The following is a 15,329-nucleotide window of genomic DNA, read 5'->3' on the forward strand; positions in this document are numbered from 1 at the left end:
ATTACGAAGGATGTTGGGTGGGTGAAAACTCATTCTGTGAAGGAGGTTGTTTCTGTCAGTAGGTCTTGAATCGCTGTTTGGACATCTAAATAATCAATATTTGGGTTGCCTATTTCCATAGTAAATTGTATTCTGTTGTCGATGTTGTTCAGGTACAGTAAAAAAGTGTTAAGCTCTTCTCGGCTGCCTGACTAGATCCCAAATATATCGTCAATATATCGACTCCACTTTTTCAAGTGTATGCTCCATTGTGGATGATTAATGATGTGCCTGTTTTCGAAATCATAAATAAACGTGTTCGCATATGATGGTGCCATGGTGGCTCCCATGGCGGTTCCAGTTAATTGCTTATTGTATGTTTCTTTGTACTTGAAACACGAGTTTTCTGAAATAAATGTCAATAAAATCATCAGAAATTCTTTCCTGGCTCCTATTGGTCCTGCGTCTAGCAGTAATTTCTCAACTGCTTTGTCCTAGCTTGTGTGGAATACTTGTGTAGAGGCTTGCGACATCTATGGTGAATAGAATGTCTTCTGTCGTAAGCTCGATTCCTTCCAAAATCTGTAAAAAGTGAGTGGTGTCTTTAACATACCTAGAGGTCTGTTGAATGATCGGCTGACGGAAATAGTCTATGTATGTACCTAAAGGCTGTAGAATGCGTTCAGTCGCGGCCGCTATCGGTCTTCCAGGGGGATTCATGAGTTTTTAATGAATCTTCGGCAGGATGTATAAATGCAGCATTTTGGAATACCAAGTCCATAGGTAGGCTTTTGTTTTGCTGCTGTTCCAATTGTTCTCTATTGCAGTTTCTAATATGCCATCAAGTTCGGCTTTGATGTCCTTAGTCGGATTGTGCGTTAATGCTTGATATGTCTCTGTATCTGATAGTTGTCTCAAACATTCAGTATCATGTTGTACAGTATCCTGTATAACTATAGCGCCACCTTTGTCAGCTGGTCTGATTGTTATAGAGTCATCTGTGTATAGATTTTTGATAATAGATAGTTCTCCTCGATTCAAGTTCCTCCTCTTGGGTTGGTGAAATTGTATTTTCTTAATATCATTTAATACCATGTTATGAAAAATATCAATAGCAGGTATATGCACTGGTGGATTAAATGTACTCTTGGGTTTGAATTCAATGTATTTGTTTTCCTCTTGGCTTGGAGCGTCCATGGTATTGCCTGTTTCTGCAAAGTTTGTTTTCAATTTGAGTTTACGAACTAGTTATACAACAGTGTTCACACACCCTGACCCCCTCTTGCTGATGCATGAGAATGCCTGGAGTTCATGGAAATGGCAGTGACGCACATTGTAAATACCAGCGACAAAGGATAACTACTAGACTAGCTTTTAGCTGAAACCCTGTCCTAAAAACCCACTGACGTGGGGGAGAGGCGCTGTGACACAGATCACCTATATGTTCTGTCTAGTAACATTATTAACCGTGACACAGGTAATAACAGTAGTTATTGGTTGTTACCCTCCGTCTGGTTCTTTAGCCTGCAGCTTTCCCCTATCAATTGTGCGACGGCCAATAACTAGCGCTATTGACCAGCTCCTTGGCTGAAAGCTCCGAGAATGAAGATTCCCCCTGCTAATAGCGCAGGGAGCTCTTGATTCTATTAAAGACAAGGAGGCGAGCATTATGCTTCATCTTCTTATTTATTTGCTCTCCAGCAGTTTCAACAAAATCAAACAAAAAGTCCATCTTTCTGATGGCTCAAAACATTTTTTTTTTTTTTTTTTCAAAACTTCATTTCAAAACTCCATTTCCCATCATCCTAGGCCCTGAACCCCGTGTCCTGGTCACGTGACCTAGTCCTTCCTTTTCCTGTAAACCTCCTCTTCTTTGACTGCGATGCAACTGATAACGTAAACATCTCCTGAACTAACACTCGATCCTGGAGGTCTCTGAACTGTAGAACTGTGGAACGAATCTCTCGCCTCGGAACTGCGATCTCGATCCATGTTTCTTGAGTTCACTCAGCCGTTCTTCTGGTCCTCTCCTAAGATGGAAACAACAGAACATGTTAGGGCGGCGGATACACACCCTATTCTTGGGAAAATTGAATTTGTTATACACTCCGTACATGTCTGCACGTAATCACATCATTTCATATCATTCTCCCGTGTATCTCGGGTGGGAAATTAATGCTCGCCTCCTTGTCTTTAATAGAATCAAGAGCTCCCTGCGCTATTAGCAGGGGGAATCTTCATTCTATGTCAAGACGGAGGCGAGCATTATGCTTGTTCAAAGCTTCTTACCATAGCTTCTGCTAGTGTATTAATTGGCTTAAAATAAAACGTCCTAAACGTGTTATCACTCGCCCAATCGGCTGCTTTCAAAATATTTTGCAATGTCGCCCCTTGACGGATTGCTCTGGATGCCCCTGCTCCACGCACGGAATGGGCTCCAAACCTCGTCATGTCAATCCCTGCTAGGCTCATGACTTCTCTAACCCATCTCGCTATAGTGGCTGTTGCTACGCCCTTATGAGGTTTCCTGCGCGCTATTAGCAATTGCGTTGTCCCCGGCGGTCTCAGCTCCGCCGTCTTATTTATATATTCTCTAATGCATGAGGCTACGCACCATTTAGGATGATCTTGCATGTATGGATACGTTATTGATGAGGAGTCTGTTTTTGTCCTCCTGGCCAGATGAAAGGTCACACCGTCTGGCCCGTATACTATTCTGTCTACCTCCAATGCCCTGACGTCTGCAACTCTCCTGCATGAGATCATGCATAGAAGCATTGCTAATTTCTCTGATAGTCTTCCTAACGATAGGTATCTATTACTGGGCCAGTCGGCTAATAAACGAAGCACGACTGTCACGTCCCATAGCGATTTGTATCTCGGCTGCGGTGGCTTCCTGTATTTTATCCCTTTCAGGAGTCTAATTACTGCCGCGTTCTCCCCCACTGGGACTCCTTCGATAGGCAAATGGCCTGTAGATATCGCGGATCTATATACCCCTATCGTGCGGTAGGCTTTACCGTCCTGCAGAAGTTCCGCTAGGAAGTTCACGATCTCTACTAGAGGGGCAGAAACGGGATGAAAACCTCTTGACTTGCACCATCTAGCCCATCTGCCCCAAGCTGCATCGTAGCTCCTTCTAGTCGAGGGAGCCCATGATTCTGCGATGAGGCTCGCAGCTTGTGCTGAAATTCCCGGGAGATTCCAACGTCTCCTGCTATCTTGCACGCCATTAGCGGCATCTTCCCCTTCACTCTCAGAGGGTGATACGATCCAATTGGGTCCGTGAGGAGGCCTTCCTCTTGCGGCAACACTCGCGGGTGGTCCGCCATTAGTTCCATCAAGGCGGGAAACCAGACCTGAGATTTCCATATCGGAACTACTATGATCAGAATCACTTCTTCCTTGCGTACCTTCGCTAGCACTCTGCTTATCATTATGAAAGGAGGAAAAGCATATAGCGTTTGCCCTCTCCAGTCTTGCAGAAAGGCGTCCGTCCCCGCTGCTGCTGGGTCCGGTCTCCAGCTGAAAAACTTGCTCATCTGCGCGTTCAGTCTGGAGGCAAACAGATCTGCGTGAAACGGTCCCCAGAGCTTCTCTATCCGCTGAAAAGTCGCTCTGTGTAGTCTCCAGTCGCTGGAGTCTGTGAGATGTCTGGAGTTCCAGTCCGCCACTACGTTCTGGGCGCCTGGTAGATATTCTGCCGTAACTGCCGTGCCCGACTCCAGACAGAAGTGCCAGAAGTCCTTGGCTATCTCCGCTAACAATCTGGACTTCGTCCCACCTAAATGATTTATGTACTTGACTGCTGAGATGTTGTCCATCTTCAGCAGTATGCATGAATTCACCTTGTCCTTGGTGAAAGCCTTGATAGCAAAAGAGCCGGCCAGAAGCTCCAGGCAGTTTATGTGTAGGTTGAGTTCCTCCGAGCTCCATCTGCCTCCCGTTTGGAGTTCTCCGCAACGGGCACCCCAGCCTGCCCTGCTGGCGTCCGATTCTATTATCATGTCCGGGCGGTCGCCGAAAATGGCTCTGCCGTTCCACGCCTCCATGTTCTGGAGCCACCACTCTAGCTCTGTTCGGGCTTCTTGGTCTAGCTGCACTAGCTGGTGATAGCCGAGCCCTTGCTGGAGGTGTCTTATTTTCAACCTCTGGAGCGCTCGGTAATGTAGGGGCCCTGGGAATATCGCTTGAATCGACGATGCGAGCAAGCCCACTATCCTTGCGATTGTTCGCAGAGATGCGGTCGGACTGGCGAGGCAGGTTCTTATTTCTCTCCGGATATCCCGAATCTTCCTGCTCGGCAGCTCCAGGGTCGCCGACCTGGTATCTATTATGAAGCCTAGGAACTCTATCCTCCTGGCTGGTATAGTTTCGGATTTCTCTTTGTTCACGAGAAAACCTAGAGACGTCAGTAGGTTCGCAACCCATCTGGTCTGATACTGCAGCGCCTCTTCGCTGCTCGCCATTATTAGGATATCGTCTAGGTATACGATGATCCGAATACCCTTCTCCCTGATTGCTGCTGCTACTGGTCTCATCAGTTTCGTGAATGCCCAGGGAGCGGACGCTAGTCCGAACGGCATCGTGGCAAACTGCCATAACTGCCCGTCCCAGTCGAAAGCTAGAAAAGGTCGGTATTCTCGATCCACTGGGACCGTAAGATAGGCGTCCTTCAGGTCTATTCTTGTGAGCCAGTCGCCCTGTCGGAGCGTGTCTCTGAGTTGGTGAGTCCCTTCCATCTTGAAGTGGTTGTAAACTACCCACTCGTTCAGGCCCTTCAGATTTATTGCCGGCCTCGCTTTCTCTTTCCTGTGTACCAGGAACATATTGCTTATAAATTTCGGAGCTACGCACGGTTCGATGGCTCGTTTCTCTGCTAAACTCTGGAGTTCTGTTCGCAGCCGGTCTGCTTCTGCTCGCGCTGCTACTATCGGATTGGGGTTTTTGTACTGGATTGGGATCTGTGTAAATTGAATGTGCAGGCCCTTGACTGACTGAAGCACCCAAGCGTCGCAGGAAAGCGCGCGCCAGTTCTCCCAGTACTTCGCTGTCCTCCCCCCTACCGCAGGATAAGCGGATGGTCTCACCTGTGGGAACGTATTGTCCTCTTCCCTGTCCTCTGCCTCGCCTTCCTCTGGGGAAGCGGCCTCTGGGTTGGAAGAAGGTGTCTGGCTTCTTATCTTCCCAGTATTGCGCTCTGTTCGATTGAGGCCTTCTGGCTGTCTGATAGCGACCGGTCGCTCGGCCTCTGTAGCGGCCGGTCCCTCCAAAAACCCTTCCGGGGAAGATCTTCCTAATGGAGGCTTGCGCTTTCTCTAATGAGGTGTAGGTTCCTACGAATCTCCCCATCTCTTTTCCGAAAGTCTCGCCGAACAGAAGTCCCTGCGCGGCCTCTCCTGCCTCGTAGGAGGATAGATCTCCTAATTTTTGGTCTATCTTCAATAGGAGTCCCCTTCTGCGCTCCGAGGAAATGGCGCAGTTCGCGTTGCCTAACAGGCAAACGGCTCTTTGGGCCCAGTTCGCTAGCACCTCCGGGTCGATCTCCTCTCCTGTATCTTTCGCTCGCTCTGCCAGGTCCATGATCTTGGCCAGAGGGCCTGCCAGATCCAGGACCTTCTCCTGGCAACTCCTCCAGGAGCGATCGATCCCCTTCCTAGGGTCTCTGTTCGATTTCGCTACGAACGCTAGCATCTTTGGATCTAACTCCGGCGCTTCTGCTACCTTCCCTGGGAGTTCTGGTCTGGGGCATTCTGCCCTCATTCTTTGCCTCACTTCCTTATCTAAGGCCTTGCGCAGTCTCTGCGTCATGTATCGTGCCACCCTCGGAGACGGCACCCATTCTGACGATCTCGGGTTTCTAATCTCCTCGGGCTGGAACATATCTGAGGTTTCCTCCTCTAAATGATTCAGCTTTCTCAGTCTCTTTTTCGGAGGCGTTAAGCTCCCTTCGTCTCCGTGTTTATCTTCGTCCTCCTGCGAGGACGTCGGAGATTCTATGGTCTCCTCCTCTTGAGGGAACTCCTCTCCTGTATCTCCCATATTATCGTCCCCTGGGTAGGGGGTCATGAGGCTCGGCACCTCCGACTTGGCCATAAATGCTTCTCTGAGCCTATTGAAAGCGTCGGATGCCTCCGGGGCCTTAGGATTCGCCCCTTCCATTTGGCCCGGGGGGTCAGAAGAGTTCGCGCTCTTCCGGGCCTTCGTACACCCCTGTGGGCTCTCCGGCATGGCCCTGGTGGACGTGCTTGTCGACGGTATGGTGCTTATGTCCTTCTGGCTTAGGAATGTCTCGATTGTTAGCAGGCGGTCCTGCAGGGGTTTGACTCCTATAGCCACTGCCTCGATGAGTGAATTACCTAGCACGTCCTTGAAGCTCTGAGCCAGATCTTCCGATTGCGTGGCTTCCTGCTCCTCTTCACTCCACTAAAACTCGGCCATGATACGTGCTGGTAGGTGCCTGATAATACCTGATCGGTGTAAGGGCACGTCCACTTCTCACTCTTTTTCCTGAGGCTGCACCTGGCTGCGAAGCAGCTCTTTCAACTTTCAGCGGAAGCACTGAGTCTACAATTCGCTCTCGAGGCGTTCTCTGGTAACAGTATTGATATCACTCTGCGTGCCGATTTCTTCGGCTAAGCTCCGCCCCCGCGGGTGGGGGATGGGGAGGAGGGTTAACTTTCTCGCTCTTCACGAGGGTGGGGGACCCGCGTCCTCGCTGTCGGCGCGAGTGCGAGCCCCGGCCTCGCTGACCCCTGGAGTGCTGATAGTGCAGCACGGGGTCTAAAACAAACTAAAGTAACGGATTTTCGAATCCTGGCTACGCTGCGCGATCCCTACGCGCTGCTCTGGTGATTGGACATGAGAAACGCAATCTATTATCACTATAATCGGTAACCCCACACAAAAACTGGCGGAAAAGCGCAGCTAAGTGAAAAGGGTACTTATCTCTTGGAGAGCAGGAAAAGAAGAGGAGGTTTACAGGAAGAGGAAGGACTAGGTCACGTGACAGGACACGGGGTTCAGGGCCTAGGATGATGGGAAATGGAGTTTTGAAATGAAGTTTTGAAGAAAAAAAAAAAAAAATGTTTTGAGCCATCAGAAAGATGGACTTTTTGTTTGATTTTGTTGAAACTGCTGGAGAGCAAATAAATAAGAAGATGAAGCATAATGCTCGCCTCCGTCTTGACATAGAATCCAATGCACTCTGAGTTAAACATTTTTCTTCTACGCTTCGGGAAGTTAAATATATGGGTTTTCTTAAAAATCTCAGGTTAAACGTTACTGATTTAATAACTTCGTTCATTTGATGTAACGTATTTTTACCGCTGATGGGTACATGTGCGTGTATAACATTCACCATCGTTGCTCTATCCTGCATTATGTAGCGGATCTGAAGCGAAGGACATTACATTACAGTACATTTCAGTGGCTTTAGGTAAACCCTCCCGTGAAGCGCACAGATATCCATCGATCCATCGAACACAAGTGGCAGTGCACGCAAGTTACGTAGAGGTGCGTTTGTCAACAGATTTCATGACACTCGCCTCATATGACCATCAAAGTTGTAGCCGTCCGCGTAATTGAACCCCACGCTTTATTGCCAGAATGGCGTGCCGCTTAGCTATGTATATCCCCCGGCAAGTCCCGTACACTGCGCACATAAGCATCTCCGCAGTCATGGCTCAGGCTCGGTGTACACTGAGCATAACCTGTGTTTCAATGTACAAGGCATTCATGCCATCAAAGCATGTGGGGGTGCATCGGTTACTGATTTATAAATGCATAAAAGCGTATGTCCTTAATTAAATAATTACCCAAGTGAGCTTGTCATGCTATTTAAGAAATATGCGCTGCTTGCATAGAGAAAATGAAGTTAGAAGGCAGACATCCTGTTTCCTACAAGATGATTGGATTACAATGAAGGCAGTTTCCGCTCTATGGAAGTCAGAACACGTTTAATTGTATCAGAGTGTCCTTGTAGACCGGCATGGCCCTTCGTTTTAATGTCGTCCTGACCAATTTGCAAGGTTATGTGGCTGCAAAATGGCGGTTATTGCAATAAGAGCACGTATGCCACTGGAGCAGTATGAAGTGTACTGACCTTTCCGAGTTCCTTTCTAACAGGGTCACATGGAAGGCGAGGTCTGGGGCCTGGCGACTCATCCGAGCCTGCCCATCTGCGCAACAGTGAGCGACGATAAAACCCTCCGCATCTGGGAGCTGTCCGCCCAGCACCGCATGCTGGCAGTGCGCAAACTCAAAAAAGGTAACACGGATCATAAAACAATGTTTTTTTCAAAGTTAAGGACCCGTTTTGCGCATTTAAAGAAAAGCGTATTGTTGCATGATCGCGCGTCTGATTTGCTTTTCACACAGGCATATATGGTCACTATAGGGGTTTAGCCCTACATGCATGGTGCACCCCTCATACAGCAAGTGCAGCCTTACACGCCCCAATAGTGCAATCATGGAATAGTCACCATATGTAAGACATAGCAAGTACAGCCTGAAATGCCCGAATGATGCCATCCCTGCTTCCCTGGAATAATCATCATATCTGTTGAACCCCACACGTGCAGGAGGTGGCACAAATGCGGGGAGCCGGTTGCCTTGCATCCTATCATCCTTCCCTGGGTGTGCTGGCTGTCCGCTGCATCCAAGCTGTCTGGCTGACTCCCAACGCTACAGAGAGTTAATACATCAAAGGGCCAGTCTTACGCAAATCATGATAATGGCCATGTATATATTGCACGCCCAAGAGAACAGTCTCTTCTCACTTAACCCTTTGACTGCCAAATGCAACAATCCCATCACAGCTGTAAATGGGTACAGGGCCATTTTAAGCACTTTTGGGACCTGGGGCATGGACACCTTTAGCCCCCCCCCCTCACCCAAACCAAAAGAATGAAGGGATCCAGAATATCTGGTGGTGCCGCCGTCATCACTATCACAACCCATATCTTGATATGCGACCTTGCAACGATCACAATAAGCATGGTTATATCCCTTTAGTCCCCTTACCCTCTTCATTGTTGTTTTAATCAGAATGTATCATTTCAAGGCCGGCATTAGCATTCTACAATAAAGGTACTTGTGTTCTAGCATAGATACAGGACACTTGTCATCAATAGCAGCCATGAGGAAGGTATACCGGCTATAATATACATGCAGGACACAGATCTCATGAAAAAGGTGCACATAATCCAGAATAGACAGAACACTAGGATTAGCTGCCTCACAGAGAGCAAACGTGCTCAAACATGGATACAGGCGACTCATTGGAAGCAAGGAAATGCAATGATATGAAATTAATGCAGCACAGAAATGAAATTTGATATGAATTCAATCAAAGACAATGTAATCACTCTTTCCTCCTGTTACTTCTAAATCCCCCCTAATATGCAATATGAAAAGATGGAATGAGGGCACACAGGTTTCAGGAATATGCAATCAACAATGCAGTTCAATCCCAATGCCCCAGCAAGATTAGAGAGAACAGGAATGATTTTAAAACGGGTCAAATGCTTTTGAATGTGATTTGAAATGAATGGGAAAAATGCCAAAATGGATTTTAATTCGCTAAATGGGACTCAAAACTAGTGGGAGCCGCTTTGGATAGGTTCAGGTAGACACTAACAATGATGTTTGAATGACTGACAGATAGGAAACTGAATTCAGAATTTGAATGCAAGAAATAGCAATTTTACATGGAGTGAAATTGAGCCAAATGCAGAATCGCAGCAAACTTTTCAGCGCACAAGAAATGCAATTACAGAAAAACTATAAGGAGTTGGAGTGCGGTTCTTAGTTTGTTTGAAAGCTGAGGATGTTAGCTTCAATCTGACATTTAAATTACGTTCCTAGTACTGTTCAAAAATTAGAGGTTTTAGTAAAGGTCGATTTTTCTCAGAAAAGAGTCAAGATTTCAAATGACATATGCGCTGTTGAAGATTACAAACAAGGATTTCTTAACACTAAGGGAGGCTATGAAGATGCGAGATGCCAACGGTACAGCCCCCAGTCAGAGGTGCCTCTGTCTGATCTTTGTCCGCTGTGACACTTGCCTTCTTCAGCAACTATATTAGCACAAAGATGAATTATCACTACAATTATCACAGGATTATGTGGATGAGAGAAGAATTCAGGATAGACAAAAGAGATTCTACAATACAATCTGGATATGTTGGAATGGGTTCGATAGGATTACTTAAAACCAAGAGATGGCTATGGACAGTTCTATGCTAAATACTCACAACTATGGCTTGGGATAGGAATGGGCCGTCAAGATCTGGTCAAAGGTTTGGACGCGAATTCGCTCGCCACCGGACAGGTCTCAGGCGCTTGGTTCTGCTCTCAGCAAGGCACTCTGGTCTCTCCGCGGCCTCTGGTTCTTGATCTGACGGGTGGTTCTGGGTTATAGCTCTGCTCTACCGGTTTGGATCTCTAGGTTCTAGCAAGGGTTCTTGGCAAGAAGCAGCTAAAACAGCACAGCCAGGCTGTTGAATTGGTTGGGCCCCGTGGAAGTTTGGGGTTAAAATCAGGTTGCGATTCAAGATGGCTGCCGGCAGCGATTAGACGTGCCGACGGCGGCTCCCGCACCTCGAGACCTCCATCGGGGATCCACCACCCCTTGAGGACACTTTGCAGCAGTTGAGGAGGTGTGCGGCTCTGTGAGCCCGGGCGGCCAGGCGAGGCTGATCCTCGGGTACCGCGGACCCGGAGTCCCGGCCATGGCGGAGGAGGCCTGCTCAACCAGGCTGCGGGCGGGTGCATCGGCATACGGAGAGGGGCGCTGGTGAAGGACTTTGGCCCGGCGAGGGGAGACGGGCCCGGCGGCGGCTGCTCATTGGGGGGGCGGTCCGACACCCTGAGGAGGAGAGCCAGGGCCCTGAGCGGAGGACGCGGGAGGCTACGGGCTGTCTTGCAGGAGCCGCGCCCCCGGATCGGGTGCGGCGGGAGCCGCCGGTGGACTGGTTGCGTGGCGGCTCCCTGAGGGGCGAGGGGGGGCCTCCCGGCCCACGACAAGGTGAGGAGCGGGCAAGTCCCCGGGCCGAGGACGGGAGGTGCCCCCCCCGGCTTGATTGGATCCGCGGGGCGGAGGCTCGGTCCCAGTGCTGGCGTTGGGGGGGCCCCGGGGGGGCTGCTGATTGACCAGGCCTCCCCCCCGTCCCAAGGGGGGGGTGAAAGCAGCAACAGGGGAGGTGGGACCTCCCTGGCATCGCGGTCTGTGGTTGCCCCTTTCCGTGGGGTGGTGGGCGCCCCCCCTGCGGCGCCCGGTCGAGGAGCGGTGGGCGTGCTGGGGGGTGCTGTCCTGCTTACCCCAATTCCTGGGTCTTTCGGGCCCCCAAGGGAGACCTAATGCCCTCGAGATCCAAGGGTAGGGCCCCGCGCACCGGACAGAGAGAGGGAGACCCTCTGAGCACCCTTCCCGCCTTGTGGTCTGCAGCAATGGAAGTCAAAGGCAGCAGCGGTGAAGACATTGAGCGCCACGTGGCATCTAGGGCACCCGGAGAGGCTGAAGATCGGGAGCCCCTGACAAGGGGGGACCTCAAGGGTGAGATGCATGCCCTAGGAGAAACTCTTGCTAAGGCCTTCCAAGACCAGTTCCAGTTGCTGAGGTCGGATTTAAATATGGCCCTCGGGGAGTTGAAACAGGAGGTTGCTCAGTTAGGTGAGAGAACTGACATACTGGAAAGGGGCCTGCAGGAATTGGAAAGAGATGGCACGGCCAACGGAGAAGCGATCGATCGTCTGGACCTAGCGACCCGCAATTTGGAAACCCAACTGGAGGACTTGGAAAACAGGTAGAGACGGGTCAATATAAGAGTGAAACTCCTTCCTGAGTCTGTAACGGACAGGGACTTGAAGGGAGTAGTGCAGAGAATCTTTATGGACCTGTTGGGAGGAGAAGACCCCGAGGCTATAGAGCTTGACAGGGTGCATAGGGTGGGCCGGCCTCTCTGCGGCCCTGGTTCCAAGCCACGAGACGTTTTGGCTGCGTTCGCACGGTACGCCCAAAAAGAGGCAGTTCTACGGGCGGCAAGGCTTCGCGAACCATTGCAATACAAGGGCCAGGAGATCTCTCTGTTTCAAGATTTGGCTAACAGTACATTGGTGAAAAGGAGGGCAATGCGCCCGGTTCTTAGAGTTCTTTCGAGGAAGAGTGTCAAATATAAGTGGACCTTCCCGTTTGGGCTGGTGTTTGAATGGGAGGGAGCCCAAAGAAGAGCCACCAGAGTACAGGAGGCGGCGAACATTGTCCACCTGGACCTTGGGGACTTGGAGGGGGAAACTGGAAGTGTCCGGTCTGCTCCAGGAGACGGAGCCAGACCGTGGGTATGGTCTACGGTGGGCTCCGACGCAAAGAAGACGACGCGGAAGCGTCCACAGGAGGGGAGAGAGAAGTCCGCCCAGGGAGGAGATGAGGGTCGGTCTTTGGACCGGGGGGTTCCTGCTGATACGGTTTGAATCGAATCTTAAAAGGGGGGTGGTGGAAAAATGGGCTATCAACGGATTCGGGGAGGGGGCGGGGTTGCACTTCTTGGATCACGCAAGGACGAAAGAGTCCGGAGAATGGGGGGGGGGAATGTGGGATGCCTTCCAAGTTGGGGTTCGGAGGGCAGGGGAGCGGGCAGGTGAGGGGTGCCCGGTGTGGGATAGGGGAGGGGGGATGGGACAGGGGAGCGGGGGGGGTAGGTGGTTACAGCACATGTCGAGGATGCGTCACCCTAAGAGCCCGGCAGTTAGAGAGCCGTCCTGTGGGGAGGTGTGGGGCTGGAGGGGAGGCCCAGGGTCGGGTAGTAGGAGGGGAACTCTGACGGGGCGGTCTATTGATACCCCGGAATGTAGGCTGCTGATGGCCCGATATGCCCAGTTGACACTTTCAAGTGGCAAACACATAATGTGAGGGTACTCAATTCCCCCCTCAAATGTACAAAGTTGGAGCCTTTCGTTAGATCCCACAAGCCGGATGTGTTGGCCCTGCAGGAGACCCATTTGAGGAAGCGAGATCAAGACCGGTTGCGACTCAAGGGTTATCCCCTGATCTATTTTGCGTCGGGCCCCACGAAGAGCTCGCCTTTGGAAGGGGTACGGATTTTCAGCTGCAGGAGGTTCTGCGGGATTCCAATGAGAGATACGTGGTGGTAAGGGGGACCATAATGGGCTCGAGCTACACTATTGGGTCAATATATGCGCCAAATGTGGGCCAAGACCAGTTCTTGCGGGACATCCTAAACATCGAGAATTTTGCTAGGGGCCAAGTGGTTCTGAGGGGGGACTTTAATCTTGCCGGGGACAGGGTGGGAGACCGCTCCAGAGGGGGTGAGGGGAGGGGGGAGGTTCAGTGGCGTCTCCGCAGCTGAGGGAGAGATGGGCAGGGGCTGGCCTTCGCGATGTTTGGCGGTCTCTGCGGGGGAGCGAGGAGGGTTTCACATTCCTCTCCGATGTCCACCGGACACAGTCACGGATTGACTACATCTGGGTATCTGCTAGTCTGGTGGGAGCGGTGGAGGCGATGGAGGTGGGCCCCCTGGGTGTGGCCAATCACAGAATTGTGGAAATGGTCCTGAGGCTGGGGAGACGTAGACCAGGGGTGTGGGGTTGGAGATTCCCGGGAGAGCTTTTGAGGGACCTCGTGATTTGTAAGGAGCTGGGAGGACAAGATCCAGGGATTTTTTTGGGAATAACGCGTCCTCCGACACGAGTCTGGGGACCAGATGGGACGCCTTTAAGGTGACCCTTAGGGGGGACCTCATCGCCCGTAAGGCGGAGAGGAATAGGCGAATGAGAGGTTTGGAGGCCCAGCTCGAGGGAGAGGTGGAGGCCGCCAGAGTTCAACTCCGAAATACCCCCACGAGGAGGGCCTTCAGGGCGTATAGGCTGGCGGAGGGCCAACTGGGGATTTTGAGAAATAAGAAGGCCGAAGAGGCTCTGCTCAAAATGAGGCAAACCTTTTACGCCAAGGCCAAGAAAGCAGGCTCCATGCTAGCTCGTCTTCTGCGGGGGCAAAAGGAGAGCAGGGTAATTACCGCACTTAAAAACCAGGGTGGTAGGCGTTTGACCCGGGCTGGCGAAATGAGGGAGAGATTGGTGGAATTCTAGGAGGCCCTGTATTCCTCAGAGAGCCCCTCCCGTCACTTACAGGAAGATTTTTTGGAGAATTTACCAATTCCGCAGGTCTCTAGGGTAGTGGCAGAGGAACTGGGCCGCCCCATTCTGGAGGACGAGGTGAGAGCAATTATTGCTGCTCTGTCCTGTAATAAGGCGCCGGGCCCCGATGGCTATCCGGCCTCCTTCTATAAGATGTTCTCCCACCTTTTGGTCCCACAGTTGACCCAGCTTTTTAATTTGTTTAGCTCAGAGGGCGGAATTTCCCGGACGATGGAGGAGGCTAAGATCACCCTTATCCATAAGGCAGGGAAAGACCCGGAGGACTGTACTTCTTATCGCCCTATTGCCCTTATCAACACCGAAGCCAAAGTCTTTACTAAGATTCTGGCTCGGCGTCTGGAAAAACATCTTCCACCTCTGATCCACCAGGATCAATCGAGTTTTGTTGTGGGTCGACAAACAGCGGATAACATTAGGAGGGTGGCTCACCTGGTTGAGAAATCCCGTAAGACGAAAACCCCGGCGATCCTCTTGGCGCTGGATGCCGAGAAGGCGTTTGACCGGGTTGAGTGGTCCTTCTTATTCCGGGTTATGGAGAAGATGGGGCTCAGGGAGGGCTTCATTGACTTGGTTGCCGCTAAATATAAAAATCCCACATCACGCATATTGATCAACGGAGAGGTGTCCAGACCCTTTAGGCTCCAGAGGGGGACGAAACAGGGATGTCCCCTCTCCCCATTGCTATTTGCCATATATCTAGAACCCCTCCTATTGGCTATCCGCCAGTCAACGGAGATCAAGGGGATCCCATTCCGTGGATTGCAACACAAAGTAGCGGCCTTCGCCGATGATATGCTGTTCACACTTACTAATCCGAGAGAGTCCCTCCCAGCTTGCATAGCTTTGTTAAACTCCTTTGGCGGGATATCGTGCCTGCGGGTTAACTTTCAGAAATCGGAACTGATGAATCTCTCCCTGGGGGAAGGGGAGGCGAGGGCGGTCAGAGATCTGTCCCCTTTCAAGTGGAGCCCCTCTGGGCTGCGGTATTTGGGAGTAAGGATCACCCCCTCATTAGCGGGTTGGTATGGAGCAAATTATGAACCAATTCTCCCAGCAATCCAGAAAGATTTACGGAGGTGGGGGGCCCTTCCAGTCTCCTGGCTGGGCAGGGGGGCGGTACTCAGGATGGTGATACTACCTCGGGTGCTCTACCTTTTCCAGGCCATTCCCTTGAG

At 50.9% G+C, this 15,329-nt stretch overlaps 1 protein-coding gene across 3 annotated transcripts in view; it reads left to right on the forward strand.

Moving 5' to 3' along the window:
- EML6 (EMAP like 6) overlaps positions 1-15,329 on the forward strand; it is a 3,038,586-nt gene that overhangs the window by 1,653,025 nt on the left and 1,370,232 nt on the right. For all 3 annotated transcript variants that reach the window (XM_069608236.1, XM_069608238.1, XM_069608237.1), the window contains exon 21: positions 8,107-8,248. In XM_069608236.1, coding sequence (XP_069464337.1) covers positions 8,107-8,248 — 142 coding nt within the window. The remainder of the gene's footprint in view (positions 1-8,106; positions 8,249-15,329) is intronic.

The sequence above is a fragment of the Ambystoma mexicanum genome, chromosome 4q (assembly GCF_040938575.1).
Source record: "Ambystoma mexicanum isolate Mex_15411 chromosome 4q, UKY_AmexF1_1, whole genome shotgun sequence".
In the NCBI taxonomy this organism is placed as follows: domain Eukaryota; kingdom Metazoa; phylum Chordata; class Amphibia; order Caudata; family Ambystomatidae; genus Ambystoma; species Ambystoma mexicanum.